This window comes from Fundulus heteroclitus, chromosome 6 (genome assembly GCF_011125445.2).
Source record: "Fundulus heteroclitus isolate FHET01 chromosome 6, MU-UCD_Fhet_4.1, whole genome shotgun sequence".
NCBI classification, from domain to species: Eukaryota; Metazoa; Chordata; class Actinopteri; order Cyprinodontiformes; family Fundulidae; genus Fundulus; species Fundulus heteroclitus.
The window spans coordinates 16,431,879-16,459,451 of record NC_046366.1 but is presented as its reverse complement, the minus strand read 5'-3'; the positions used below and the strand labels follow the sequence as shown (position 1 = coordinate 16,459,451).

Here is a 27,573-nt window from a genome sequence, read left to right as displayed (position 1 = left end):
TTGTTCATTCTCTGTTGCCTTATACCTAACTTTATATTATCTTGTTTTTCATTACTGATGTAGTGTGTAACTGTCTTTGTCTGGATTGTTTTTTGGTTTTTTTTTTACCACTGAACAATAAAGGTATTTCTAACCTTGTAAGAACTGTGTGTAAAAATCTGCTATAAAATTGACCTCTGCCAAAAAATTCAGAAAAATAGTCAAAAGGTTTGCGTTGGCCGGGAATCGAACCCGGGTCAACTGCTTGGAAGGCAGCTATGCTAACCACTATACCACCAACGCTTGTGCAACACAGTCCACATATCGTGTTAAGCGTGACAACTATCCATGAATGGAAAACGGCCGTTCTTTTTTTTGGGCGCGGTTAACACACACTTTTTGGATCTAGTCTGCACGGTAGTCAAAAACCTGTTGAGTTTTCTGTTTCAGTGGTTTCTCCATTTTCTTAAAGAGTCAGGATGATAGCTCCTCTCTGTCCCACCTCCTGTCTACCTCTCCTACTCAGCGTAAAGCTTGAGTTTTAACGTGTTAAATCACTCGATTGTTTCCACATAATGTGTCGTACAATATTGCGAAAAGCAATGTAATACATGAGGCCTTACAAAAAGATGTGTCCCTCTCCAGAACTAAACAGTACGTGCTGAACATTTATGTTGTTTCAAATGTTGACTTTTCATTTGTCACATTGACGTAATTCGGCCGGTTAGCTCAGTTGGTTAGAGCGTGGTGCTAATAACGCCAAGGTCGCGGGTTCGATCCCCGTACGGGCCATTGTATATTTTGCCCGTCCCAGGTGTGCAGGATGCTATCTGTCTGACAATACAACAGTCCTTACCTCTTATAATCTTCAGCGGTCATTGGGCAAGTAACAGAAGGACCTTTTCATACGAACAGTTATGTTCGTATGAACCAAACAGTTTTATATATATATATATATATATATATATATATATATATATATATATATATATATATATATATATATATATATATATTTTTTTTTTCTTTCAATCATGAAATTGGAGGGAGAAGGTGGAGAAACGGTGACGGGAATGCAGAAGAGGACCTAGAGAACATGGAACACGGAGAGCAGGCAAAACATGACCAGCCTGAAAGATGACCAGCCTGGCTGGTAAATTCTCAGGGACATATGGCTAAAATGCTAGATCTGTTTAGGAGACTTGTTGATCACCTTACCAGCCGGTTTAGTTTTATTCAAATTGTTTTATCAAATTTGTTCGATGTATTTGCACTTTATAAATGTCTGAATGCAGCAAGTAAAGTATGTCTATTTGTTTGCTGGTGAAGATTCTCAGTCATCCAGGTTAGGGTCATTCCAAAATAGTAAAAAACAAAACTTTAAAACTTAAAAGTCCAGTTGTTTTGTTTTTTACTTTTGTGGAATGTCTATTTGTTGTGTATGTTTTGTCTGAAAGTATGCAACCAGTAGCAGCAATTGAAGTTCTAAGAAATATAATAGTTCTGAAAAAATATTAAATTTGTTTAATATTATTTACAAAATTTCTGAATCACAAGGAAACAATCACATCAGATGCTGTCATTACTTAAAGGCACACAACATATATTTTTAGTTATTTAATATTTATTTTGGGTATATGTTTTAACAATATTATTTTCCATTCATTTTGGTCAAATCTCGCGAATATGGGAATACACGCGTTGCTATGCCCAAGCCTTGCAAATTTATGTTCCTGCACTTAATTCCCCTCCAAACACTCGCTTGTTAACATTCGCATTATTTTTGGCAGTCAGGATTGCAAAAACAGCGAAGGTCCCGTCATTTTTGGTGTCGCAGATATGGCGCAGAGGCGCAAGTTGGTGGCATAACCCGTAGTGTCCCAATTCTCCGATTTTGCACACTTGTAGCCTGAGCACCCCGACCCATTAGTGTACTTCCACCAGGTGCATACTCCGTAGAGGGGGCTAGGGTGTAGTGTGAGTATTGGGACGCAGCCATGGTGTACAGGATTATGTAGTCCAAGAATCGGAACGCATTTTGCCAAATGCCATTTTGATGTGTCGCCAGGGTGTCTTATGTTTTATATTGCGCGTAGAGCAAATGTGTCATGTGTAGAAAACCCCCATAAAGCATAAGTGTTATGTTCGATGTAGCTTACGCCATGTCCTCTTTGTTGGTTTATGAACTGAAGAGTTAGCCTTGCGTTTTCAGACCTCGTGGCGCAACGGTAGCGCGTCTGACTCCAGATCAGAAGGTTGCGTGTTCAAATCACGTCGGGGTCATTCGGTTTTTGTTCATCTTTAGATATTTCCAATTCCACAAAGATTTACTATGACTCTAATTGTGCCGCAGGAGAAGATCAGTTATTATTTTACAATTTAACAGCTTCTGTGAGCAACATCGTAGAGTATCCCATCTTTTTAAGATTCAATAAACACAAACGAGATATGAACTGTTATATATTTTTTGATTACACATTTTCATATTAAATACCTTTACGATCCGATATGTCTCAAACACAGAAACTGCTGTGACTACTGTAGGGTAGCGAAAGAGAGTTTCATTTGAGAAGTTAATTAAAAAAGAGAGGGCTCGTCCGGGATTTGAACCCGGGACCTCTCGCACCCTAAGCGAGAATCATACCCCTAGACCAACGAGCCAAGCTGCGTCAATGGACGGCGGAATCAGATTAGATCCTACACCCTGTTATAGGGAAAACGAGTATGCGGTTACGCTGCAATATCATAAACCCGGTCGATTCTACGTCTGCTAATTCATGTTTCCGTTTCACAATTATACCATTTTACTACATAAAACGAAATATTTAGCTTATTAAGCTAAATTAATAGAAAACGTTGCCACGTGGAAGAAAGTCCTCAAAGAGCTCTTCAAAATGTTATGAAAGACGTTGAATGACGAAGCGATCACAAAATGACACATCTCGCACAGAAACCTCAGCTACCTGTTGGCATGACAGCTTGCAAAAGGCAGTTGCTTTGTCTGTGTTTCACGTTATACTGCTTGATAACAGAAAGCAAAGCCACGTACCAAAATCCGCGCTGTTTTACTTCATTCTGTAATGGGATCCGAACTTCCAGCTGCTGCCGCCCCACCGGTGCTTGCTAACACCTGATTGACACAATTTGCATCGACAGCAGGGCCTGAACTAACCTGTAAGGTGGCTGACACATCAAACAATAGAGGGCCCTGTTTAAAAGAGCATGACATGGGCGGTGACTGATTTAACTTCTTCTATATTAACAAAGTGAGAATACCAGGAGGTAATCGGCTTTTGTTTTGTGTTTCTAGAAGCACAAGTGACACTAACAGCTGACAACAAAATAATGGCATATGAAGCAGTATACAAAAATGTTTAGTAGTAATCGTTTTCTATTTAGTAACATGTCGAGATAGCAGCTTATCTTCAGATAAGGGGAAGAAAGGAGGAGGGTGAGCAGAAAAATGGCCAGCGTTACTGGACAGTGTCTCTTCAGTGTCACATTCATGACACTTTGGCTCCGCTGAAGACTTTTTTTTTTCTTTTCTTGATAACAGTCTGTTATCAAGGAGCTCTGTTGAAGCTTTGTTCTTCCATTAGCCATTGTTTAATTATATAATCAGCTCTGGTTCTATTTCATTTTAAGTGTAACTAAATAATACAACCGTCTTATGATCTACGTGCAGTATATGTCATTGGTACAATGACCTGATTTTGAGAGCAATTCTGTCTGTTTAAGACATACAATTCTTTTTCACACCGAACACTACTCGATTTGTGTTTTTCTTACATTAAATAGCTATTTCTATATGTTTAATAAGAATTTTCTAAGATAACCATGTCTGTACTTTATCTTTTTTGTGCTTAAGCTTGCACCCTTGAAAAGAAACTAAAGACTAAGAAATTAACCATAACAAATACAGATAGAAAAACAAACATGAAAATATTTGAGATGATATGTAAAATAAACCTCATATATAATATACAATTAAATTTATGAGAATGTAAAACAGAATTAAATATGTTTCATCATATACCTATTATTTATTACAGTGTCCTCATCCTCTGCACCAATCACACTGTGGACATGTATGTTTATGTGTATGTGCACCTGTTTGTAATAATAATAATAACAATGGAATAACAATGGAAATAATATTTTCTCCGGCATCCTTTGCACGCTGCTCATTAGTTACGTTTACATGGACAAAGGTATTCGGAGTAAAGAGCAGATCAGAATAAAATGCGTCATGTCAACGAGCCAGTTGGAATATGATGATCGGATTAAGTTCAATTGGAATGAAATTGGATTCCGAATGAGAGGAATGGTTTACGCTGATTGATAATCCGATCAACGTGCAAATAAACACTTGTCAGGCTCAAGTTATTCAAAATGTGACAAACTGAGTGTCCATGTGCGCCCCACGTAAACGTGACATGTTTCTGCATTAGCAAAACTGTTGGGGCTCCCGATACAACCTTTCTGTTCAAATAAATAAATGAACTCAAAATTGTTGTTTACTCAGTAATGTTTCAACCGCAATTAGAACATCGTGCAAATCCAGCCTGGGTGCTTGTATAATACTGCTTTGTTTACTATTTGTTGTTGTTTAGCAAAGAAGGAAGCACATCTTCTTTTGTGTTTTTTAGGGGAATTTAATGACTGCACATGTCAGAGTGCTTCTATTCTGAATAAAGCCAGGTACATATACATGCACATTATGATCGGATTACTTGATTGCGTGCCCATATAAATGGTACAATCCGATTATTTAATCCGAATACATTTTAATCCAATCATGAAATTTTGTGCATGTAAACATAGCCATTGTACCATTATTGGCCAATAATTATTGGCTCAATCTGTTTATAATGTGTTCATTTGTGTCCTCTATACTATGGACTGTGTATAAGTTTTGTTACTGTAATGTTGTGTCATTGTACAAGTAAGCACATCATTAGCATTGCACAATCCAGAGTGAAATTCCACATATGTGTAAAACATAACTAACAAATAAAGCAGATTCTGATTCTAAATCAATTTGAGAAATGTTTTGTGTATATCTTTTATTTTGTAAGTTATTAATAAGTAATAATGTATTTATATCATTTATTTCTTGCATTGATTAGTTTGAAAGAACTAATAAAGGAAATCGCCCCAATATTTTAGAAAAAGAATCCTATCCAAAGAAGGCCATTTAATTGTAATTTTTAAACCCGTTTTTAAAAACCTGTTCTTTTTCTTTTATTATTATTATTATTATTATTATTATTATTATTATTATTATTATTATTATTATTATTATTATTATTATTATTTCTTGTTTTGTGTATCTGAATGTGATACATTTTTGGGAGCAATCACTTTGTACTAGTCAGCAAATCTGTCCACCGCATACGGGTTTATGTGTGTTGTCATGTGACCCAGACTCAGCCATCTTGTGGAAAACGAAGAGAGAGAGAGCCACTCAACAACACGCATACAAACCCTGAGCTGTCATAGCCAGCAGAGGTAAGACGGCCAAAGTTTCATCCACCAGCCAGGGATTTTTAAACATGTGAGTTAAGTCCCGTGTGAAAGGGGGCATGTTCTCACGGCCGGGAGCTGGTTAGGGGTGCTGTTTTAAGATACCATGTTGACTTGGCCTTGCAGCACCGAGCTCGAGTGTGTGGGCGTCCGGTTCAGGTCGCGCTAAGGCCGGCGCGCCTCGGCGAAGAAACACCGCCGTGGACCGAGGATTCTCGGGGAAGGCCGCGCGTAGCTGTTAGCCTAACCAGTTAGCATGCTAACCGCCTCGGTTGAATTATGTAGATTAATTTCTAGTACAGTGGAGGTCAGGCGAAACACCTGAAACACACGAAAGCACATTTTAAACAGCTGTCGGCATGCGAATACTTTTGTATGACATGTATCTCTCGCCACCGTTGAGCTAAAGCTCCGTATGCTAACGTGCTAACACAACTGGCTCTCGTGCTGGTGGCTTGGAAAAATACAGTGAGGTAACAGCATGCAGCCAAAAGAGTACTTTAACTTCAACTGCGCTGCCCGGTCAGTGAACATATTGTTGTGTGGTCAACTCTTAATCATCAGACCAAAGCTGCGAAACGCGTTAAATAAAGTTCTGTGGTGAGTTGTGAGTGTTTTTAAACTTATCTCGACACTTCTGCCATCGCAGAGCAACTTTCAGGGTTCAAACCGAGCGTCACCCTTTATGGTTTATGGCGAGCTGATGTTAAAAAGAACGAATGGTTACCAGCATATATATATATATATATATATATATATATATATATATATATATATATATATATATATATATAGCTTAAAAGTTGACGTTTTGATTCATAAATTGTAGTTATTTAAAAAACAACAAATTTGGTCGTTTTCTATGGCCACGAACGTCAAACCCTTTTAAACGACGCATCGCTACAATCACCACGTTCCGTCGGAGTTGCTTCTTAAAACATTTTCCAGCGTGTCATGCAAGCTCCGACGACGCAGTTAATTTCTGTAAACACTGCGCAAAGGAGCGAAAAGCCCCACGACTGACTCTTCCCATACTAGCTGTGTCTGACTTACTTTGATGTGGGTCTATTCATTATTTTTAAGTGGGGAGGGGATTACACGTGGCCTGTCCCGGGTTGCCATATATGCGGGAGTGTCGCAAGCTCACTCTGACCATTTGTGCCTGCTATTTGAGGAAGACCCTTCATTGCGGTGCTTTGCTGTCTAGCCTATGCAATAGCAATGATTATTGTCACGTCATTATTTAGTGTGTGTGTGTATGTCGTGTAACTTTTTTATTTGCTCAAGACAAGGGCACCTCTGTTATCAATTGCTGCACCCAGGGAGGCTTCCTAAAATAGATTGAAATCTTAAACTGTTAACGTGCTCTTGGGATGAGACTTGTATCTAGAATGGCTGAAGTGCACTAAAACCTGTATTTAAAAAAAAAAAAAAAAAAAAGTTTCAAAAACTGTCCATTGCAACGACCTACTGGAAATGTTATCACTCATGTAAACTGTAACCAAGCCGCCCTGATATGAGCAACGTTTTATCTGGCTTTTCTGGGCTGAGGATGATTGTGGTTGGGATGCAGCAGCTTTTACATTTAATCGTAAGGTGGGGGAAAAAAATGCCATTAGGCTAGTTTGTTACCAAAATGTGGTTAAAGCGTTATTTAAAAGAAATGCTATAACTGTTGCATTACACCCTTGAACGAGGTTGAACAACCTTGTAGAACAACAATGTAGAATTGTTCCTAAAACTCCATTTTTACTTGTTAGGAAACATGGATGCTAATCTCTCTCTTTTTTTTCCCTCTCTCTCTCTTTGCTTGTTTGTAGAACTTCAAGGAAAAATGGCCGAAACCCAGACACTTAACTTTGGACCTGAATGGTAATTAAACATGCATAAAGGATTGAATTTAACCCCAGCCATGATTTTTGTGCTCTGACATGAGTGATCGTTTTTCCCATACATGTTCAAACTTGTCCCCTAACTTTCTCAGGTAGATTTGCCGTCCTTGGCTTTCTTGACCCTTTCGCCTCACTACGTTTTTTTTTGGTTTTTTTCTCTGCAAGGCTCCGTGCCCTGTCTGGAGGGGGTGGCGCCGGTGCTGCCACCGGCGTCGGCGGCGGTGGCGGAAGCAGCAATGCCGTTACTTCTCCGCCGCTCTCACCTGCGTTGCCAAAGTACAAACTTGCAGACTATCGCTACGGGAGAGAAGAAATGTTAGCACTTTATGTAAAGGACAACAAGGTGGGCAGTTTCACGTCACCTGAGTCTGGAGCTGCCAGCGGTTGGCTGTGACTTACACATTTTGTGAATTTATTAAAAAAAAAAATTGTAATTCCAGTATAAGATGCACGTCGTCTGTAGTTCTTGTGCATAATATCCTTTTAGAAACGAGATTTACTGTAACAGAATGTGTATTCCTCCCTTCCAGATCCCTATAGACCTACATGATAAGGAGTTTCTACCTATATTGCAAGAAGAGCCCTTGCCGCCTCTGGCACTCGTGTCTTTTACGGAGGAAGAACAGGTAGGAAGGCAGTAAAAAAATAATAAAAATAATTCAAGCCAGACCTACTTGAGACCGGTTGACTTATTGGGGCTGCTGCGACCGTTCAACATGATCATGATCAGTTCTTTTGAGTTGACATCGTGAAATTAGATGTTTTATTTTCCTTAACATTTTAACCAAAGTTTCAGCTCCTTTCCTCCACTGAGTTTTTCCGAACAGATGCAAGCTTGATATAATAAAGGATGTGGATCCGTGTGTTAGTGTGCAGACTTTGTGTGGCCGACCAAATCAGTTTTAACCACTTTTGATCGTGTGATGGTACTTTTCTAAATGAGTGAAGTTTAAAGCAGACAAACCCATAAGTAATGTGTAGGGTTAATAAATACAGATAACCTTAAATAGTCTGTTATTGCACTAAAAGTGGAGGCTTTAATAGAAACAGATTTATTTTTGGAGTTGCACTCATGATTGAACCGAGGCGTGGTTTTGTTTTTTGTTTTTTCCAATTCAGTCTCTTCATATTTGACGTTCTGAATTGTTTTATTTGTAAAGACAGATTGTGCTTTATATACGTATAATTAAATTATAATGTTACAGAATAAATTGAGTGGAAAGCTTTGTTTGCATTTTGGCATTATGTATTAGATGTAAATGTTTATTGCAAAAGGATATTTGCTCTTTCTTTTGAGAAACATGTATTGTTTAGGTTTATTAATTCCAAAAATGTTTGCACAGATTAATAAAAATATCTTGGCATCACCTAGTTGACTCGAGTTTTTTAGTGTGCACAGGATCTGTTTTTAGTGACTCAATTATCACATAAAAAGTTTGACCAAAGTACTGAGCTGAAGGATTCCCTGTTTTTCCCCCTTCCTTGTATCTGCAGAGAAATTTTTCCATGTCTGTAAACAGTGCGGCTGTCCTCCGGCTGACAGGGCGTGGAGCGGGGCCCATAGTTGGGCCACCCAGAGGCCGAAGTACGTCTAGAGGTAGAGGTAAGAATTCAGCCATAATTAGGGTACATGCTGTTGTTACATTTCTGAGGAATAAGTGACTCCAAGAGCAGATTTCATTTATTACTCAATAAGTGTTTGCGAACATGCTACTGGTTGCACCGGTTCTTGTCTCTCTGATGCTAATGTCTATTTGCACACTTTTTTTTTTTCGCTTCTCGGGGAACCTTCGTTTGTACATTCGTGCAAATCGCATTTTTTGTTTACGTTCTATAATCTACTGCTGTTTTTCTTTTTTTTTTTACTTCAACATTTCATATTTATCTGAATATGCCTTGTTATCTATTGATAATTGCACAGTATTTTTTTCTGTCAGGGCCAAATTAACCCCATCGTGGGACAGTAAAGGTATTTCTACCTCATGTGGGGCTTCAGAGGGAAAACAACTGCAGATGGTTAAGATTCCTATTAAGAGCCCAACGTTTTTCCCACACTTTGAGAACGCGGGGTGTAACAGCACCACTCTCTAGTTGCTGTACTAGCCTTGCATACCTAAACCTCAGCTGTTTAATCTCATCGGTTGGCCGTGAAGGATGGAAATTCCCTTTGAACGCAGCGATTTTTGCCCCAGTTAACAGAGGTTAGACATCTCCTGTACTGCAGTTCGGTTTCAGGCAGTAAATAGGAGGGGTGGCAGGGCAGAACCCTATAAGAAATGAGCTGATCTGTTTAGCTGTGTGTCTCTCCTAAATGAAGCCACTAGAGGAGCTACTACTACTATTACCTTTTTACTTCTCACCCACATAGAAAGTACCCCTGGATCAGTGCCTCTGTGTTCTTTGCGTGTCTCTCCTCTGTCTTCTTAACCCCCAGCCGGTCGTGGCAGGTGGCCGCTCAACAGTGAGCCTGGTTCTGGTGGAGTTTCCTTCCTGTTAGAAGAGAGTTTTCCTCTCCACTGTCGCTAAATGCATGCTCTATATGAGGGATTGCTGCAAAGTGAACGACACAACGGAGGCGACTGTCCGCCGCTTCATTCTCAATCCAGGAGGAGCGAATGCTGATTTGCTGGGTTTCCTTGATAGAAAACTGAAATAATCTGCATGATTTGCTAGAATTGACTTTGTAAAGGGCCTTGAGATGACGTGTTGTTGACGTGTTGTGAGTTGGCACCATTATAAATAAACAGAATTGATCTTCTTTCACTTCATGCTTGACAGTACACACTTCCTCTGTTCACAAAGGTGCGAGCTTTCGTGGCTCTTTTGACCGGTTTTGGTAACATAAACACATGAATGTGATTAATATCAACTTAAGGTTGTTGTTAGGCAAAGCATCCAGAGCTACGTTAAAATCCCCCTCAATGTAAAGCAGATTAGGAGAGAATCTCTAGAAATGTGCGTCTCAGATCATGACGTTCACCCATCTGAAATGAAGCTGATTCTAATGTTTCTAAAGATATAAGAATTTTTACTAAATGTCCTGCAGGATGCTCTATTTATTACATCAGACAACTGTGTATTTGATGTTGTTTGTTCATGTAGGAACAATTAATCTGGTGCCTGGGAGTAGCGCACAAATATTGTTGTGAACTCAAGGATTTATCTATTCTTTAATGGAGTAACTTTCCACAGCCAAATTCATTGTGAATTGTATTGTCGTCTCTAATGAATAAATTGAAAAGCTAAGGAAGATGGTGTAGTCTGGATAATTAAAGGTAATGGTGGTGTACTGTTGTAACTCATTAAATGTTTGGGATTCATTTTATTTACTCTGGTAAAGTTTAAGGTTTATTCAGGAAGCAATATTCAGCCAAGACCCGAGGTGACCAGTAGCATCGAAGAACTGACGCCATCACTTTTGATTGTTCACCAGGAATAGTTTTCATTGGTCTGCTGGTAACAATTTTAAATGTAAACGTACTAAAAGTACTTCTGATTTCAGGGCGGGGTAGAGGCGACGGCGGGTTTTACCAAAGAAGTTTTGACGACGTGGAAGGTTTTGGTCGTGGAGGCAGGGAAATGCATCGCTCTCAAAGCTGGGAGGAAAGGTAAAGGAACATGACTGACGTGTTTTTGGCAAAACCAAGCATTGTTTTGACCACATACAATGTTGAGTGAGATGCGTGTTTTTGACCAGTCTGCTCCTTTCTAGTGATGACTTTTTTTCCATCAGGGGAGATAGAAGATTTGAAAAGCCAGGTCGAAAAGACCCAGGTTGGTGTCACATTTAGCTGCTGGAGTAATCAATACACGACGGGTTATTTTGGCAAGCGGCCTGCTTCACCTACTTGTTCCTCTCTTTGAACGTTTCAGAAGCTGCTCCTGGACATTTTCAAGTCAATCACAGTAAGTGTGCTTCACAGACGTTAGTCATTCAACGTAAATTTGGGGTTTTATGGGCAGGTGTAAGTTTTTTTTATTGCTTGTCGATCGTCACTTCACGATGCTAGTCTAGTTGATGTGATTTCCTCAGTACCTCCTTTTGTAGCCCGAGGAGTCCCCTACGAGGAGGGCGGGACAGCCCTACCCAGGAAGCACGAGTTCACGCGGTCAGAGAGTGAGAACTGGCGTACTTCTCGTGACGAACAGAGCGGTGAGGATGATTGGGGAGGGGCCTGGCTTCTGAGGGTTTCTACCTCCGTCTTTCTGTGTAGAATGCTAAATTTTGAAATGTTGGCAGCCTTTTTGGAAAATGTTGCTTTAGATTTGAACTCCATACTCATTTCGTCAGAATATTAGTGGAGTCATTTCCCAGCGTCTGCTCTCTCACTCACGCCGTGTTATGTTGCTTCTGCCTCTACTGTAAATTGCAACAGCAACTCTTGGAAAAATTAGTGTTACTGTCAATCTTACGTTTTCTTGTATCGTTTTAGGCAAATATCGGCAAGTCAGTTTTACAACAAAAAAAAAAGTCTGATCTGTGCATCTTAAGTCTTTACGGATCTTTCTGTTCTGTTGCTGACCTGTTCGTCTGGTTACCAGTTCACTACGTTTAAGGTACCTTTCACCCTCGTTGCCCAAACGATGCTAATCTGTGAGCAGAGAGAAAGGAGACCTGTGTGCATTACTTGTCACATGGGAGTCCTGCAGGATTGCCCCACTGGGTTGGACTTGTTTAATTACTGGAGATGTGGAGGTTAACGCTGCTTAATGTTTTGCTTCTGTCCCATTATGATGGGGAGTCTTGCCGTGGATAAATATCTGTAGTTCTAAATGTTCAGTTGCATTTACATGATTACCAAATGCAGACAGAACAAGAGAAAGACCCAGTTTTACCATCTTTATTTTGCTGCAAACATATGATTGATAGTTTTTTTTTTTTTTTTTGCTCCATTTCTCGTAGATGGGCCTCGATCAGCAGGGTGGCGGGAACAACCAGACCAACGTCGGCGTTTCCCGTTTGATGCAAGAGAAGAGGAGCGCGGCTACAGGAGGCCGAGGTCGGGCAGCGGCAGCCTGGAGGACGAGAGAGACAGCTTACCGGAGTGGTGTCTGGAGGACGCAGACGAAGAGGCAGGAACGTTTGACTCTTCAGGAGCCTTTCATTCTCTAAAGGTAAGGCTTTTTAAGGAGAGGCAGGCGGTTAGTTGTCAACAAGCTCTCATTTCACTCTAGAAAAGAACATTTTCATCCCCTGTTAGATGACCTATTATGTTTCCGGGATGATGCGGGTGTCAATGTTGGTGCAAATGTCTTTGCCTCCAGAAAGCATCAAAGGAACCTATCCCAGAAGAGGCAGAGCTTGATTTCCGACCCTTGGAAGAGTGTGACGAGGGTCCGGAGGAGGAAGACGTTTTACCCAGGGAGACCAAAGAGACAGAAAAAGAGGCCAAAAGAGAACCTGATCGAAAAGGTCAGTGAGAATGGGCCTCTGAGTGTGGATTTTTACCATGTTTACACTTACTGGTGCATCTAGAGTATAAACAGGAAATTAATTTCCATGCTTTAATTGAAATAAAACTGTCTTTCAGGGATAGTAAAAGTAGGGCTGGATGATATAGGAAAAAAGCATATTGATAAAATAGAAATCTTATTGATCAATATCGATAATTATCAATAAATTCAAAACCTATACTTTAACTGCAGCCCTGGCTATTGTATGCTGTTGCTTGGCGACCAATTTTTAGATACAGAACACATAAACATTGTGTTCAAACTCAACCCTTTGTTCAACCAACTTTTACCAAAACGGCAAGTTTTTAAAAGAGAAAAAAGAAAGTGTGCTCTCTGAACTCTTTGAAGGGGGCGGAGCTCGGTTCCTGGGTCTGCGTTTGTGATTGGTTGGAAGGAAATAATTAAATATAAACCTACATGGCTAGAATTCAAAAGGTAGGAAAACCATTGAACTTTTTACTGACCCTTGTTTTTCTATCATCCTAATTCCCCTTCTTGTTGTAACGACAGTCATTATAATATATTAAGGAGCAATAAGTAAGATATTTACTATAAAATCAACCTAAATCATTCTAATTTGTCACTCGGGATGGAATTAACATTTTCCTTTAAACAATCTGTCCTCTCATCAGCAATGTCAAGTTTTTTTCCTTTCAAACCTAGTGGTCTGTTTTTACTTCCTGGTTCCTGAGCCAATCATATGACAGTTCCCAGGGTTCCCAAAGCAGAGCGCAGCATTTGGTATTTTATTTTGGCAAAAGAGCAGCAGCCTGCTAACATGAAAGCCAGTAAGAGAAGCAGACCAGAAATAAAACAAGGTACAACATCATAGGTCTGTCCTGTGGAAGTAAAAATTGAGCGGAGATTCACAGCACCAACGGACCGTTAAGTAAAGGGCTGGTCTCCGTGAAAAGCGCATGTTCTCATTTTAACCACTATATATCATTATTACTTAATGTTCCTTTCAGCTGGACCACAAGCATCCAGCAACTTTTTACTCAAAAAACAGACGTGGGCAGAACCATTCGTTAAACTTAGCTAAATACATCCTGGGTTTTGAAAAAAGTTAGTTGTTGCTTAGAATGGACTGCAAACCTTCTTTAGAACCGCAAAACAAGGACTCCAGTGGCTTGAGTCAGCAGTATTTCTAATTTTCTTGCCCTTTTTGAAACAAGTTTAAACCATTTCAGCAGAACTTTCTGCAGACGTCCAGAAGGTCTGTACAATCTGTCCTTGAATGTTGTTTGCTTTGTGCTTTGTTGCTTCGTTATCATTTCATATTTAAAGTTTGTTGTTGAGTCAGCATAACTGGTTTCCTCAACAATCACATATTTTTTTTCTACCTGAATTGTTTGCATTTTTGTTTTTAAAGTCTTTTCATCTTTTACACAGAAATCCTTCACTGATGCATGTTGTCAGGGGAAAAAAATCAACTTTCGTGTTAAAGGAGGGTTGTTTTTACTAGAAAAGAGAGAAAAGGGTAGTTTAAAGGACCACGAAGTGAGAGAACAAAAAGCCGCTCATCGAGCTGCAGCAAGCCGACCCACCCAGTATTATAAAGCTGACCGAGCCGCTCTGTTCTTGGAAGAAGGAAAAAAAAAAACGCAAACCTCTTCACCTTACATCTTGTCTGTTCTGATTTTTGTCGCAAAACAAAAGCCCTTTTTCAGACGTTGTCTTGTTTTGCACATCTCTATTTGTTTCAGAGTTGCTTAGATTGTCCGAAGACGGTCCGCCTGTTCCAGCGGCGTCTTCAGCGGTCTCTGAGTCCCAGCTCCCTCCTCAGAGTTTGTCTCCAAAGCAGCCCGGTAGAACAGAGGAGGCAGAAAGGCCAGCTGAACGCCATCCGTCCCTGGAGCTCCCAGCAGAGTCCTGCAAAGCACCGCTTCGTGTTCCCATGTCTAGTAGCATGCTGGAGTCGCACCCCATGACCCACATCTCCACCACCCTACCCGGTGGGCATTTATATATATATATATATATATAAAAAAAAATTAATCCTCTGTTGGCATGAATCTCAAAACTAAGACTTTCTGTTTTTGTGTCTTTCATGCAGAGGTTTCTGCTCCTTCATCCACTGTTCATCTATCACAACAAAAACCTGTGGAAGTCCCCGTGCCAATAAACAATCCTTTACCCTACCCATCAAATATGATGGCACCTATAAGCAGGCCCACCATGGTGACACACGACGCTGATGAAGATGGACTGAAACATTTTGAGCAAGTATGTTTCGTTTTTTTTTTTTTTACAATGCTACTATTTATTTTGGCTTCAACTGGAAGCTTTCATTAAATTTTAAGAGCTTTTAGATTAGACAGAACTTTATCGATCTCACAATAGAGAATTTCACCTGTGACATCGGCTCTTATAAGCAGCAGAAGGTGCACAAAGGAGGAAAAGGTGCATGAAGTATATACAGTGCATCCAGATTTATACAGTGGATGGGGAAAAAAGATAAAGAGATTTAAGATGACTTAATTACAGTAAGGATTTAAGGTATCTTATGTACATTCAAGTGGTGGCAGGTAAAAAACAGTGCGGTTTCTGGTTTGTTAAATAAATAACTAAAATAAGATAACTGAGATAGGTAAAGGCTCTTTATCATACAGGTTATTGCACAGGGTAATGGTTATTGCACAGTTATTGCAGTGTAATTACACCAGGTTATAGTGCAGTGTCACTGTAAAGTCTGATGGCAGCAGGGATGAATGACCTTCGGTAGCGCTGCTTTTTACACGCGGGGTGTATAAGTCAAAGTTTTCTTTATATTGGAAATCCTATTTTGATTTATGTTGTACTCCCACATGTGAGTGCTCTTAGGTTTTAGGTAGGGATCCACAATATATCTGTTTAGCTGAAGCAGAGAAGCAAAATCAGCTGCGTGGGTTTTTTTTTTTCATGGTGTTTAAAGGGTGTAGAAATATACACGGATCAGTGGATATTGTTTATCGGTGCATCTCCAGTTTTTGTCGTTGTTTTTGGGCTGGTTTAGGATCAAATATCATTCCTATTCTTGTCTAGGAGGCAGAGAAGATGGTAGCATACCTCCAAGACAGCGGAGTGGACGATGACAGACTTGCAGCTAAGCCTTCAGAGAAGCCCAAGCCTGCAGGGCTGCCCCTCACCCACGAAGCGGCTCTCAAGTGGTTTTACAAAGATCCACAGGGGGAGATACAGGGTAAGAATGCAGGGAGCTCAATGCGCTCCAACTTTCCATGTCACTCTCTTAATAACATTTAATTTGGACCTCTGACCCGCCCTTACGTCCTCAGGTCCGTTCAGTAATCCGGAGATGTCTGACTGGTTTCAAGCTGGTTACTTCACCGTGTCTCTATTGGTGAAAAGAGGATGTGACGAAGTGTTCCAGCCTCTGGGAGAGATGATGAAGATTTGGGGGAGGGTCCCTTTTACTCCAGGCCATGCGCCGCCACCACTACAAGTAAGAATCCGCCGCAAAATACAAGGGATGCTGTGTATCAGTGGTGTGTTCTTACTCCGTTTAGAAAAAGCTAAAAGAAGGTATTAAATTGCCTGAGAGGAATTTTTCATTGTCGACTCGAGTAGCTAAAAGTAGATTATGAGCTTGACTTGTCATCAAGCAGCAATTCAGCTTTGTTCAGAAATGTTCTTTGACCTTTTCATTTTACCAGCTTTCTATTCTTAGCCACGTTAGAATTTCCTCATGCAGACCAAAATGTTTGCTTTCTGCAGTTCATCCGGCTTTTATAAAAGGAAACACTGAGTTCATGAACGTGGACTGATAGTATCTTTATAAATGTGAGAATATGCAACAATCTTCTAGGCATTGCTTACCTGAACCAGGATGTTTCAAAGAACTTCAGAAAGAACAAAAGGTCCATTGGTTAGAGAACAAGAGTCTCCAGGGACTCAATCCAAGTGGCTCTGTGCTGAGTCTGAACATAAACTCGTCAGAAGCGCTTAAACTTTGTTGATGAGGCCTTTCAGGCCGTTTTGTGTGTTACTAGTACCAGGCTGTGACCTGTAGATGGCGGTGTCGTCCATCCAACTTACCAACAACGCATCATTTTAAGAAGCATCGATGTTTTGAATTTATTTTTGTCCTAAAATGTTTCCTTTTCTTAAGATTATGGAATAATTCCTGAAAGTGTGAAATCAGAGATTTATAACCACTCTTTTTGATCTTCTGGTTTTACCTTCACACAACTTCTTTTCTTTGTTCTCTATCAGAGCGTGCAAAGTCTCAGCTTTTCTAAGGTATTAGAGGCACAGCTAACATGTTTTAGCAGTCGAGCATGCTATCGATTATTCTGACAAATAATCGGATAAAAAATAGGCACGTTCTGCAGATATTTATTTAACACTACTTAAGCTTGTTTTATGAATAAGATAAATTCGTGAAAAGCAAAATGCAACTCGGTTTCTTAAAAAGAATAAAAAATACATTTGTAGTAAAGGAAGCATCAGCTGTTAAAAAAAGAATTAAAAAAAGAATTAAAAAAAAGCTCTTCCCCTGTCTGGTTGGCTTAACCTCAGTAAAAGTGTGGTGAATATGGTCACAAACTAAAAGTTGCATTCTGCTTTTTTACAGAGATTTTCAACATCAAAAAGCATAATATTAACCAAAAAATTTAAATATCCGATATGTCGGCAGGTTTGTGGTGGAACCTGCTCTCAAAGTTATTTTCATTTTTCAGTAAAGGCGTTCTGCTTTGTTGTTCCAAACATTTTAAACCACACCCAGGTGCTGCTCCCCCTTTAGGTGTCACTAATGGTTAAACTACGGGACAACTGGATGCGCTCTCATCACTGCTGTCTGCTGTTGGAGTGACTTTCCTATGTTGATCTCAAACGTCCATGTTGTACTGATCGTTACGCTCTAATTTCAGTGTAACTTTGACCACTTTCTGCGTAAGGCAGGAACCCTGTTATGGTATCGTGTGTTTGGCTGCCATGCTGGCCTATGAGAACAAAGTTCTGCCTTGAGCACAGAGCTCCAAGCAGTGAAAGGAAATCACTGGGTGGGGGTCACCGCTGCAGCAGTGGATGTTTCCTGCCCAGCTGTGTGCCATTTTAAAATGCTAATTTAGCTTTACAGCGCACACACAGTGCTGTTTTCCTTTCTGTTAAATTTAGAGGAATCCTAGACTTATGATATTTTGTCGTTTTGTCCGCGTTTCTTTTTTCGCCCCTGGCCCACCACAGCTGATAACGCCACTTGGCATCCAGGTAGCAGCAGCGTAAACAAAGTGCGCTAATGAGTTTAATGAAGCCTCGAGGCAGATAGTTTGCATCGAGGAATTTTAGGAGCCGAGGTGTTTGAATCATTTGAGGAGTCGTTTCAGCCCTATAAGTCATGAATGCAAAGTGAGTCCGTATCAGGCAGCTTTTACCCAAGTTTAGGGATTCATTAGAGCTTTTGCAGTGATTCATTCCTATGTTATCCTTCTCTGTATTGCAGGCTGATGGAGACCAGGAGAGGTTAAAGAGGCAGCAGGAGCTCACCGCTCTCAACCTTTACCAGCTGCAGCAGCTACAATATCAATACCTCCTCAGGTATGTTTGCCTCTTATCCAACAGTCCCAAAGAGAAACCCCACAGCTCTCTGCTCTTCTCCACAGGAGCATGGTCAAAATTAACAAACCATGTTCATATGGCTAAATATTGGTCAAATTGATTACCGTATTTTTCGGACTATAAGTCACACCTTTTTTTTCATAGATTGGCCGATCCTGCGACTTATAGTCAGTTGCGACTTATAAATGAAATTTAAGTGGTAATTCATATTGACCAACTTGAACCAAGGAGTAAACATTACCGTCTGTAGCCGCAATAGGGCTATCTGGGCTTGTGAAGACTATATGCTGCTCTTGTACAACTTAAAAATGAATTGAAACATTAACTTATAGAGAAGAAAGACAGAACACGTGTGTATGTTGTTTCGCTGTTCCAGTATGCATTCACGCAGCGGAGCGTTGCGTGTTTCAGCTCGAAGGGCCCAGACCGTGACAGAACCCTGTTATTAGGCTGTCTGTGAAGCTAATAAAGCTAGCGCTAGCTTACAGGTCTGTTGTCCGGGCGGTTTACAACCTCACTGATGCGCGTGAGCTTTATGTTGCTCTGAAACATCCGTGTCGTACTGTTAGCTTAGCACATAGCAATGCTACGCTCACGGTTTAATTTCAATGTAATTTTGACAGCTTGCTGGCTTGTTATGCTTATTTACCGCATTCATCCTCCCAGGTAAGTTCCATGTTATACAGCCGGTGCAGCTGTTTAATTTAATAAATCGGTTTGCCTGATTAAATGTTGTTTTTGACATGGGAATGTGTGAAAGAAATGTCTAAATAAATGCGTATTGTCTGGTGCAACTTATGTTTTTTCCCCTTTATGACACATTTTTGACTGATGCAATTTATATTACGAAAAATACGGTAATTGCGTAGAATAATGAAAACAAAGACATATCTATTATTTCAATGTGAGTAAAACAGAATGTTAAATGTCTATCTTCTAAACTCTTTACTGCACAATTCAAAGGAAGCTCGTCTCCGGATTAAATCTCACTCAACAGAATTAGATTGAACCTTTTATCATCACATGTTAAGTTACGCAGGTATTGGTCTTATTTTTTTCCTCTAATCTTCTGATTCTCTCGTTCTCGGACAGGCAGCAGTATGCCCAGGCGTTGGCGCAGCAGAAAACGTTGGTTCTTAACTCGGCTCCTGTCCAGCAGCAGCAGCAGCACCAACAGCAGATCAACATGCTTCTGCAGCAATACCAGGCTCTAAAGTTGAGGTTGGGCTTGTTTACGTTTTGTTGGAAAAAAATATATAGTTGTTTTCTCTCTAAACTTGCACTCGGGTTAAATATTAGTTAAAAATTAATTCATTAATCAAGTTAAATATCAATCCATTTGTATATAAGCCACCCTGAATGAACATAAGTCCACTTAAGTCTCTGCGTTACTTCCTTTGTATTTTTATTTTTGATTTTTGATACACTGTATACATGTGGACACACTGTTTACACCTTATGCACCTTTTCCTCCTTTTTGGCACCTTCTTTTGATCACTAAGCCGATGTGTGACAAGTGAATTTCTCCACTGTGAGATCATTAAAGCTTATCTTATCTTATCTTTAAGTTCTTTAGTTTTCAAATGGGCCTGCATGATATCTGGAAAACAGGACATTGAGATGTTGAAGATTAGTGATGCACGATATTAAAAATTTCAACCGATATCGATAACCGATAATTTTCTGCTTTTCATGGTCGATACCGATAAGTTCATATTTAATATAGTTTTTGCATAATCAGCAGCTTATGCTGGATGCATTTATGAAAAACAATTATTTAGTAGCTCTGTCTTATTTATAACAGCAAACAAAAGGTTTTTGCTCTTCAGATGTTTATTTTTTTATGCTATCACACAAAAAGTGGTAATTTGCTTTACATAACAAAAGACACAATACAAAGAGCATCTCTTGAAAATTACTGAACAGATCCATGCCTGCATAGGTATTTGTGAAGTCAAATATGTATATCAAATATAAAATTATATGCATTTACATAGTCAGCCTCAGTTACAAAAATGTAATCAAAAAATAAAGTGCACCCTCAAAAATAACCACAGCTAAGGTGACAGAAAAAAATTCAACTTCTTAAAAAATGTTCAGACACACATATGCATGTAAGCCTCAGTTAAAAAAATTAAATAAAGTAAATAAAAGTGCATCCTTAAATATGAGGTGAAAAATCAAGAAAAGGTTGCCTGACTGCATGGGGGCATTGTAGAGATTTTTTTTTAAATCTTATAGCTCAAAATAAAATAAAAAATACTAAATAATTGTCACTTTCTACCTATAATTTAACCCCCAAAGTATTTTCACTCCTAATTTCTACATTGTCTTTTCTAATTTCTAGGTGAGTGCATCAGTGGTGACTTTTTCATAACAAAAACAGGGTCCTTTACTGCAATTAACAGCAGCAAAAGACAATTACATTCATAGAACAATAATTGAAAATTATTGAACAGATCAATGCTTTAACTCCACATGTATTTTTGAATTTTTTTTGAAAATATGAGAAAATAAAATCAAAATTACAATAACTTAAATAACCACTTTCTACTCATCTTTTACAACCCGTTTTTATTGATCAAATTGTGGACGTGTGTGGCGACGGCATCATTGAGGGCAGGCAGCGAGATGTCCGAGAAGAAGCGACGGCTAGGAATGGTGTAACGGGGCTCCAAAAGTGCTATTAAGTTACGAAAACCCGGGTTCTCGACCACAGAAAAAGGCTGGTTGTCGAGCGCTATAAATTCCATCACTTTGTCGTTAATAGCTTTAGCTTTTTCACTGTCTCTTGGAAAGTTTTTACAGCTTTCAAATGCCTTCTGAATGGATACATCTGCGCTCCGTGTTGTTGTTGTTTTAGCCTTAGCACCACCGGCTGCTGCCGCGGCTGCTTCGTATTCTTTCCATGTTGCTTCGCCACGATGACGATTTTTTAGGTGTGTTATAAGGTTTGTTGTGTTGTAACCTGAAGTCTTCTTTCCTCCTCTCGAAATCCTTGCAGAGCAGGTGTTGCAAACTGCAATACTATTGTGTTCTTCCGATACAGAAAAAAACAACCACACTGGTGAAGACATGTTTGACTATTTAGTCAGGCAATAACGGAGCCAAGCCTGGGTCCTGATCGTGAGGAGCGCAAAATCCACAGGGCTTGTCCCGCTTTGGGGCTACTCTGCCTGGATAAAATACCACCAAATTTAATTAATTTATCGGCTATTTTTATCGGAAAATTTTACCTATCGGGCCGATAAAAAATTCCACCAAATCGGCTGATATTTAATCGGCCCGATAGGTATCGTGCATCCCTATTGAAGATTGTGATGATCATGTAGATTATGAGTTACCTACATTTTCCTCATCGCTTCCTTTCCTTAAATCATCACAATGTCTTCACCTTTATCCTGGGCTCTCAGATCCTCCTCACTGAGACCTAGATCAGATTTGGCTTTAAGGACAGTTAACTTTGCCCATATATGTTATTGGAAAGCAAAGTTTCAACACTTGACACCTGAAATAGTGTAGCTCGTTAAGTATTGCATCCAAGGCAAGGCAGGTTTATTTATATAGCACTATTCAGTAACAAGACGATTCAAAGAGCTGTCCAGCTGTCCTTTGCAATTGCAATAAAGCAAACACTGATGTTAAGATGACAATTGCAGTTTGACACGTGGTGCTGCGTCTGGCAGCGTTTTCAGTGAAGCGTTGTACTAATTTCGTTTTTCTTTGTCTGTTCTCGTAGTGCTTCTGAGAGCCTTCTACCTCCTGTGACCCGATCGCTATCGGTGCCCGACTCCAGTTCTGTGTGGGAAATGCAGAATCCGTCGTCTCAGGCTTCCTGCACACCAAACCTCCAACAAGCTCCCGCAAGCAGTGAGTTTCTGTCTTTCGTCTTCAGCAAAGTTCGCTGTTTGGCACAACAGCTCGGCTATAAATGGTATTTCATTGCTTACACAGCATGGGAAGGCAGCAGCGTGTGGGATTTGCCTATAGACTCAGTGGCACAAGCGCCGACTATTGAGCAGATGCAACAGTTTGAGAAGGCGAGGTCTGCAAAGGTAAGCGTCACCTAACCTTACAAAACTTTACTTGGTCTCTCTGGCATTTGAAGATTCCTTGGTGTTTAATTTAGACCAGCCAGTATTTTTCCCCCCCAAGATGCCCTGGTTTTTAACATGAAGTAGTAGTCCCTATCATACAGAGCACAGTTTAGTCGGCTTCTTTAGGCAACATATTCCAAAAGGGGTTTTCTAGATGTTTGATGGATTGAACTGATTTTTTTTTTATTATTAATATTATTATTATCAAGAATAATGGGTGACTGACTAGTTGCGTTTCCATCAACGTTCTTTAATGTGTATTTTGAAGTATTGCATTAGAAAAGGTTCAAATTCGAAGTAATAGTTTTTACGCTCAGCTGGAGGGGGTTTTTGACTTTCAAAAAACAAGTAAATGCGCTAAAGAGGAGATGGAAGCACGTTTGTGGAATCAGTTGTGACGTAGCGAACGTTCACCTCACGTGACTGATCAGATGTTTCTGCTGCCGGATATTCCCATAACGCTCGAAAACACGCCTGGAAGCAACAACGGGTACGTGTGGAGCGACAAAGAGATGTGAGCGTTTTGTCGTCTCATCGGTTAAATAATAATATTCAGCACATTCATTAAAGCCTTGCTTCATCACTGATCTGTGGTCCGTGCCAGTTAGCAACATCTACTTCCTGTTTATTACAGCCAACATCAGCGTATGACCACGATACGATGTGCATCTATTGGTTAATTCGCTACAAACCAGTAAATGGAATCACGTCTGAGGCGCATTTTCTTTTTTGCGATATTTTAAAAGTCTTAAAATTCTCATGCGAATTGGATGGAAACGCAGCTACTGTTGAGTCTCCTAGCTAAGCCACGCTCTTAAAAAAGCACATGTGAAGTAGGGGAGCCTGGCGCTCCAAATCCATGACGGTGCGGGTTCTCTCCATGCTGGGGTTTACGGTTAGGGTTGGACGATACAGAAAAAAAGGCATATCGATAGAATAGAATTACATTTATCGATAATTATCACAAAAATTCAAAACACACATTTTAAGTGCAGCCCTGGCTGTTTTATACTGAATTCAAACTCAACCTTTATTCAACCAACTTTTTACCAAAGCGGCAAGTTTTTATAAAAGAAAAAGAACGCGTGCTCTTCGAACTCTTAAAGGGGCGGAGCTTGGTTCCTGGGTCTGCGTCTGATTGGTTGGGAGGATGTAACGACGGTAATATTAAACCTCCATGGCTAGAATGCAAAAGGAAGGAAAACTGTTATTCTATTGAACTTTTTATTGAAGCTTTTTTTTTCTATCATCGGTATACGTCTATCGATCGATATATATTGTTACTGAATTATTGTCCAGCCCTATTCACGGTGCCTTTTTTTGGCTTACTGGAGACCCATGCAGTCACTCATGAGCCACCGTCAAACACATCATCAAGGGAGATGGATCTGCTTTGGATCTGTGGCTCATGGCCAAGAGAGTCGGTGACATTTCAGCCACTGCAATTGGAGGGAATCTCTGTATGTCTCAGGGTTACATGTTGACCTTCTGTTGGAGATAGAAACCTGAGAAAATGCACCTTTTTACCTCAGTTTATCAATCCATGATGTGAATTCTGTGGCCAGACCAGCCATCCCATCTACCAACACCACATTGTTTTTAACCATCAAAATGGCCAGTGCACATGCGATTTCTGGAGCTAAACATACGATCAATAAAAGCACGGATAAAGAAATGTGGCCATACTGTATACATCTCTTCAGTGGAAATATAGGTGTCAGGAAAACCTGGAACAATCGTGCCTGCAACCTTGGATATGATCAAATCATAATTTAGAACGGACTCCGGTTACAAAGATGTTTAAGTTCAGGTGAATTATATGAGGTGAACTTCTAATTTGATCTGCTAACAGGAGCTGGAAAGACGGGAGGCAGAGTTGAGGGCAAAACGGGAGGAAGAAGAACGGAAACGGTTGGAAGAGGCGCTCAGGGCTCGACAGGAGGAGGAAAGGAAACGGCTGGAAGAAGAGGAGCTGGCTCGGCAGAAACAGGTCGAGCAACTGAACGCTGTCGGTTTAGCTTGCCGTTGTTTTAGTGGCCCTGACTCCGTGTTGCATCTTTAGGAGGAGGCGCTGAGGCTGCAAAGGGAACAAGAGGAGGCACAACGCAGGCAAAAGGAGGAGGAGGAGAGGAAGGCGCAGGAGGAAGCTCTTCGAAGATTGGAGGAAAGGCGGAGGGAAGAGGAGGAGAAAAAGAAACGGGAAGAGTTCCTTCGCAAACAGGTGAAACAAAAATAAATCGTCTGTGTATTTATTTCCATAAAATGCTCAGATAAATAGAGCTAGCTCTTCTTCATCAGGAAGAGGAGCGTAGAAAGCAGGAGGAACTGGAGGCGTTGAGGAGACGCGAGGAGGAGAAGAGGCGACTGGAGGAGGAGGCGGCCGCTGCCGCAGCTGCAGCGGCTCTTGCACAGCAGCAGGAGGAGCAAAAACGAAGGGAGCAGGAGGCCCAAAGACAGCAGGAGCTGCAGAGGCAGAGGCAGCAGCAGCAGGAGGCCCTCAGAAGACTCCAGCAGCAGCAGCAGCAACAGCAGCAGCTTGCACAGATGAAGGTGAGGACTCATAACCACCAGAGGGTTTTAAACAGAATAAAATGGACTCGGAGTTAAGACTTCTCCTGGTCTGCAGCTTCCATCGTCATCTAAGTGGGGACAGCAGTCAGCCAATCACAACCACACACAGAATGCCTTGTCTTTGGCCGAGATCCAGAAACTAGAGGAGGAAAGAGAACGACAAGCGCGCGAGGAGGTGAGAACCGTAATGTGTAGCTCTTCTCATCACTTTCTACATTATATTTAATATGAAAGGAATTTGTCACCTTTAGCTTATGTTCTCCAAAACGCACCGTTGTGTTTTGGTTTTGGTTTTCATAGAGAGATTACTGATTGGCAGCTGAGTGTAACGAAACTCAGGAAGTCCACAAGCTTAAAATATGATTAAAATGATTATTAGGGATGCAGTGATATAGAGCTTTGGCTCCATATCCACATCCAGTATTAATATTTCTGTTATGGCTGATTTTTCTTTCTTTTTATTTTTTTGTCAAAGAGCATTGCTTATTTTGGACTCTTTTACTGATTACATAGTTTTATCAGGGCTCCTGCAGGTTTTCTTAAAATCTTAAAGTCCATATGGAGCACCAAAATTGGATGTTAAGAGGCAGGGTTTGTGTTACGGCTGATATCTGCCGATATTCTTTTGACGCTGTGATACAACACTGCAAAAACTGATCTAAAAATAAGTAAAATGTTCTTAAAGTTTATGTTTTTTGTCCTAGATTTGAGCAGGTAAATAAGATTATCTGCCAATGGAATGAGTATTTTGACCCATTAAATAAGATAATTAGATATACTGCACTTGAAATAAGATGATGGGGATGAGTTGTTCCTATTTTAAGTGCAAAAATCTTATTCCATTGGCAGATCATCTTATTTACCTGCTCAAATCAAGGACAGATACACTAATTTTAAGAACATTTTACTTATTTTTAGTTCTGTTTTTGCAGTGAAGGGTCCAAGCTGCTGACGTTGCCTCTCTGCTTCATTTTAACAGACCACCGTTATCCGGCGTTGTATCAACGTCACCGCCACACGGCAAAACAAATCCCACAGAAGAAATATGCAATAAAAACTACAAGCTGTTCTAGTCTGGCCTCAGCAGAGACTTCTTCTGAACATCAGGGCAGCACAATAGTAGGAAGGAATCCAATAATGTTGCTGAATGTTGAAACAACACTACGGCTTGGGATTAATAAGTAAAAGTTATATTTGTCTGCCTGGGGTTCGTAGAACCCAAATAATGAGCAGTCTTTCCAGCTAATGGCAATTATAATTAATTAATAATTGGACAACGTTTGCCGCAGTTCTTCTTCATGTCGCATGCAGTGATAAAGTGGCAACTATAACCTGTGTGTATGTTTATCTCAGTGGATTTAGGGTCTTCATTTTGCTGCAAAAGTTGCAGCAGAACATACGAGGAGCTGAAGAGAAGAATCATTGTGTCCGTTTTAAAAGAATTTGCAAACTGCTTTTGCATTTTTGCGTTTTGTTTCTTTGTGTTTTTGAACGTTTCACTAAATGGATGCAGATACCTCCAGGACAAGCTTAGATCTCAATGTAGTTTTACGGCCGGGTTCACGCAAGCTGAACAGAACATGCAAACATCCATTCTCCCAGTCCTGTACGCCTTTAAGGAAAAGATGGCGACAATGTAGCGACTGATGCCTTTTGTCATTTAGCACTTTTGTAGAATGTGGGTGTAATGAAAGTTTATTTGATAAGAACAAGCCTGACTGAGTCTGTGAGTAGAGAAGTTAGTTCAGCCAGTGTGAGTGAAGTGCTAACCCTCTGCCGGTTCCGGCCCGCCGGACAATTTAGTCCAGCCCTCTGGTTAAATGCATTATCATTATTTAACAAAAAAAAAAAAAAACATTGGCAATAAGAATTGTTGTCTGAATGGCAAAAAGAGCTCATCAGATTTGACTTTCACAAGTGGAGCAGTACTGCTTTTGCCATAGTGCTCCGCTTGATTTATGAATGTGAATAGTTTTATTATGATTCATGCGGGGAATATCTCAAATGATTTGGACACTACAATGGGAAAGTAGGAGAGGAAGAACAAGGATAAAAAAAGAAAGGTGAAAGAAAGGAGATAAAAGGAAGAGAATGATAAAACAATTATAGAAAAAAACATGCGCTGTGTTTTAATCAGCAGATGGTAGCACTGAGCTTCAGATGCGGAAAATTTATTTTAAATCATTTCTTAATTTTTATCTGTTTGATGTATTTTGTCATGCAGGACAGTGTTTTTAAGTTCCAAAAAATGTGAATAAATGTTTTTCAACATTGTATAATCACTGTGATCAGTTCTTATGCATAATGCACAAGTAAATGTTTAACTGAGTAAAAGTATTGTTGTAGTTGCACATACTTTTCTTAAAAACGCTGAGGTTATCATAGCATATTGTGTAAAAGTGAAATTCATTTAATATAAAAATCAACAACAAGTCCACTTTTATTAGTTCTATTTAATCTTGCAATGAGTTTACTCGTGTGGCCCTCTTGAGATC

At 40.1% G+C, this 27,573-nt stretch overlaps 1 protein-coding gene and 4 non-coding genes across 6 annotated transcripts in view; 3 read left to right on the top strand and 2 right to left on the bottom strand.

Annotated features, from left to right (window-relative positions):
- Window positions 1-210: 210 nt before the first annotated feature.
- trnag-ucc lies at window positions 211-282 on the bottom strand. Its single transcript has one exon. It is a non-coding gene; the product is annotated as a tRNA-Gly (tRNA).
- Window positions 283-697: 415 nt separating this feature from the next.
- On the top strand, window positions 698-771 carry trnai-aau. The gene has a single exon. It is a non-coding gene; the product is annotated as a tRNA-Ile (tRNA).
- Window positions 772-2,190: 1,419 nt separating this feature from the next.
- On the top strand, window positions 2,191-2,262 carry trnaw-cca. The gene has a single exon. It is a non-coding gene; the product is annotated as a tRNA-Trp (tRNA).
- A 306-nt stretch (window positions 2,263-2,568) lies between these two features.
- Window positions 2,569-2,640, bottom strand: trnap-agg. Its single transcript has one exon. It is a non-coding gene; the product is annotated as a tRNA-Pro (tRNA).
- A 2,762-nt stretch (window positions 2,641-5,402) lies between these two features.
- Window positions 5,403-27,573, top strand: part of gigyf2 (GRB10 interacting GYF protein 2) — a 29,525-nt gene continuing 7,354 nt past the window's right edge. Inside the window, exons 1-23 of one of the 2 annotated variants that reach the window (XM_012851275.3) lie at window positions 5,403-5,490; window positions 7,326-7,377; window positions 7,563-7,740; window positions 7,928-8,023; window positions 8,892-9,000; window positions 10,900-11,005; window positions 11,131-11,171; window positions 11,271-11,303; window positions 11,431-11,550; window positions 12,301-12,512; window positions 12,663-12,810; window positions 14,558-14,806; window positions 14,908-15,077; window positions 15,876-16,032; window positions 16,127-16,293; window positions 18,295-18,389; window positions 19,503-19,631; window positions 22,150-22,280; window positions 22,365-22,465; window positions 24,360-24,497; window positions 24,570-24,728; window positions 24,806-25,057; window positions 25,134-25,253. In XM_012851275.3, coding sequence (XP_012706729.2) covers window positions 7,340-7,377; window positions 7,563-7,740; window positions 7,928-8,023; window positions 8,892-9,000; window positions 10,900-11,005; window positions 11,131-11,171; window positions 11,271-11,303; window positions 11,431-11,550; window positions 12,301-12,512; window positions 12,663-12,810; window positions 14,558-14,806; window positions 14,908-15,077; window positions 15,876-16,032; window positions 16,127-16,293; window positions 18,295-18,389; window positions 19,503-19,631; window positions 22,150-22,280; window positions 22,365-22,465; window positions 24,360-24,497; window positions 24,570-24,728; window positions 24,806-25,057; window positions 25,134-25,253 — 2,949 coding nt within the window. In that variant the 5' untranslated portion in view covers window positions 5,403-5,490; window positions 7,326-7,339. Of the gene's footprint in view, window positions 5,491-7,325; window positions 7,378-7,562; window positions 7,741-7,927; window positions 8,024-8,891; window positions 9,001-10,899; window positions 11,006-11,094; window positions 11,172-11,270; window positions 11,304-11,430; window positions 11,551-12,300; window positions 12,513-12,662; window positions 12,811-14,557; window positions 14,807-14,907; window positions 15,078-15,875; window positions 16,033-16,126; window positions 16,294-18,294; window positions 18,390-19,502; window positions 19,632-22,149; window positions 22,281-22,364; window positions 22,466-24,359; window positions 24,498-24,569; window positions 24,729-24,805; window positions 25,058-25,133; window positions 25,254-27,573 lie in introns of both variants that reach the window. The other variant, XM_021309879.2, reaches the window with a different exon arrangement.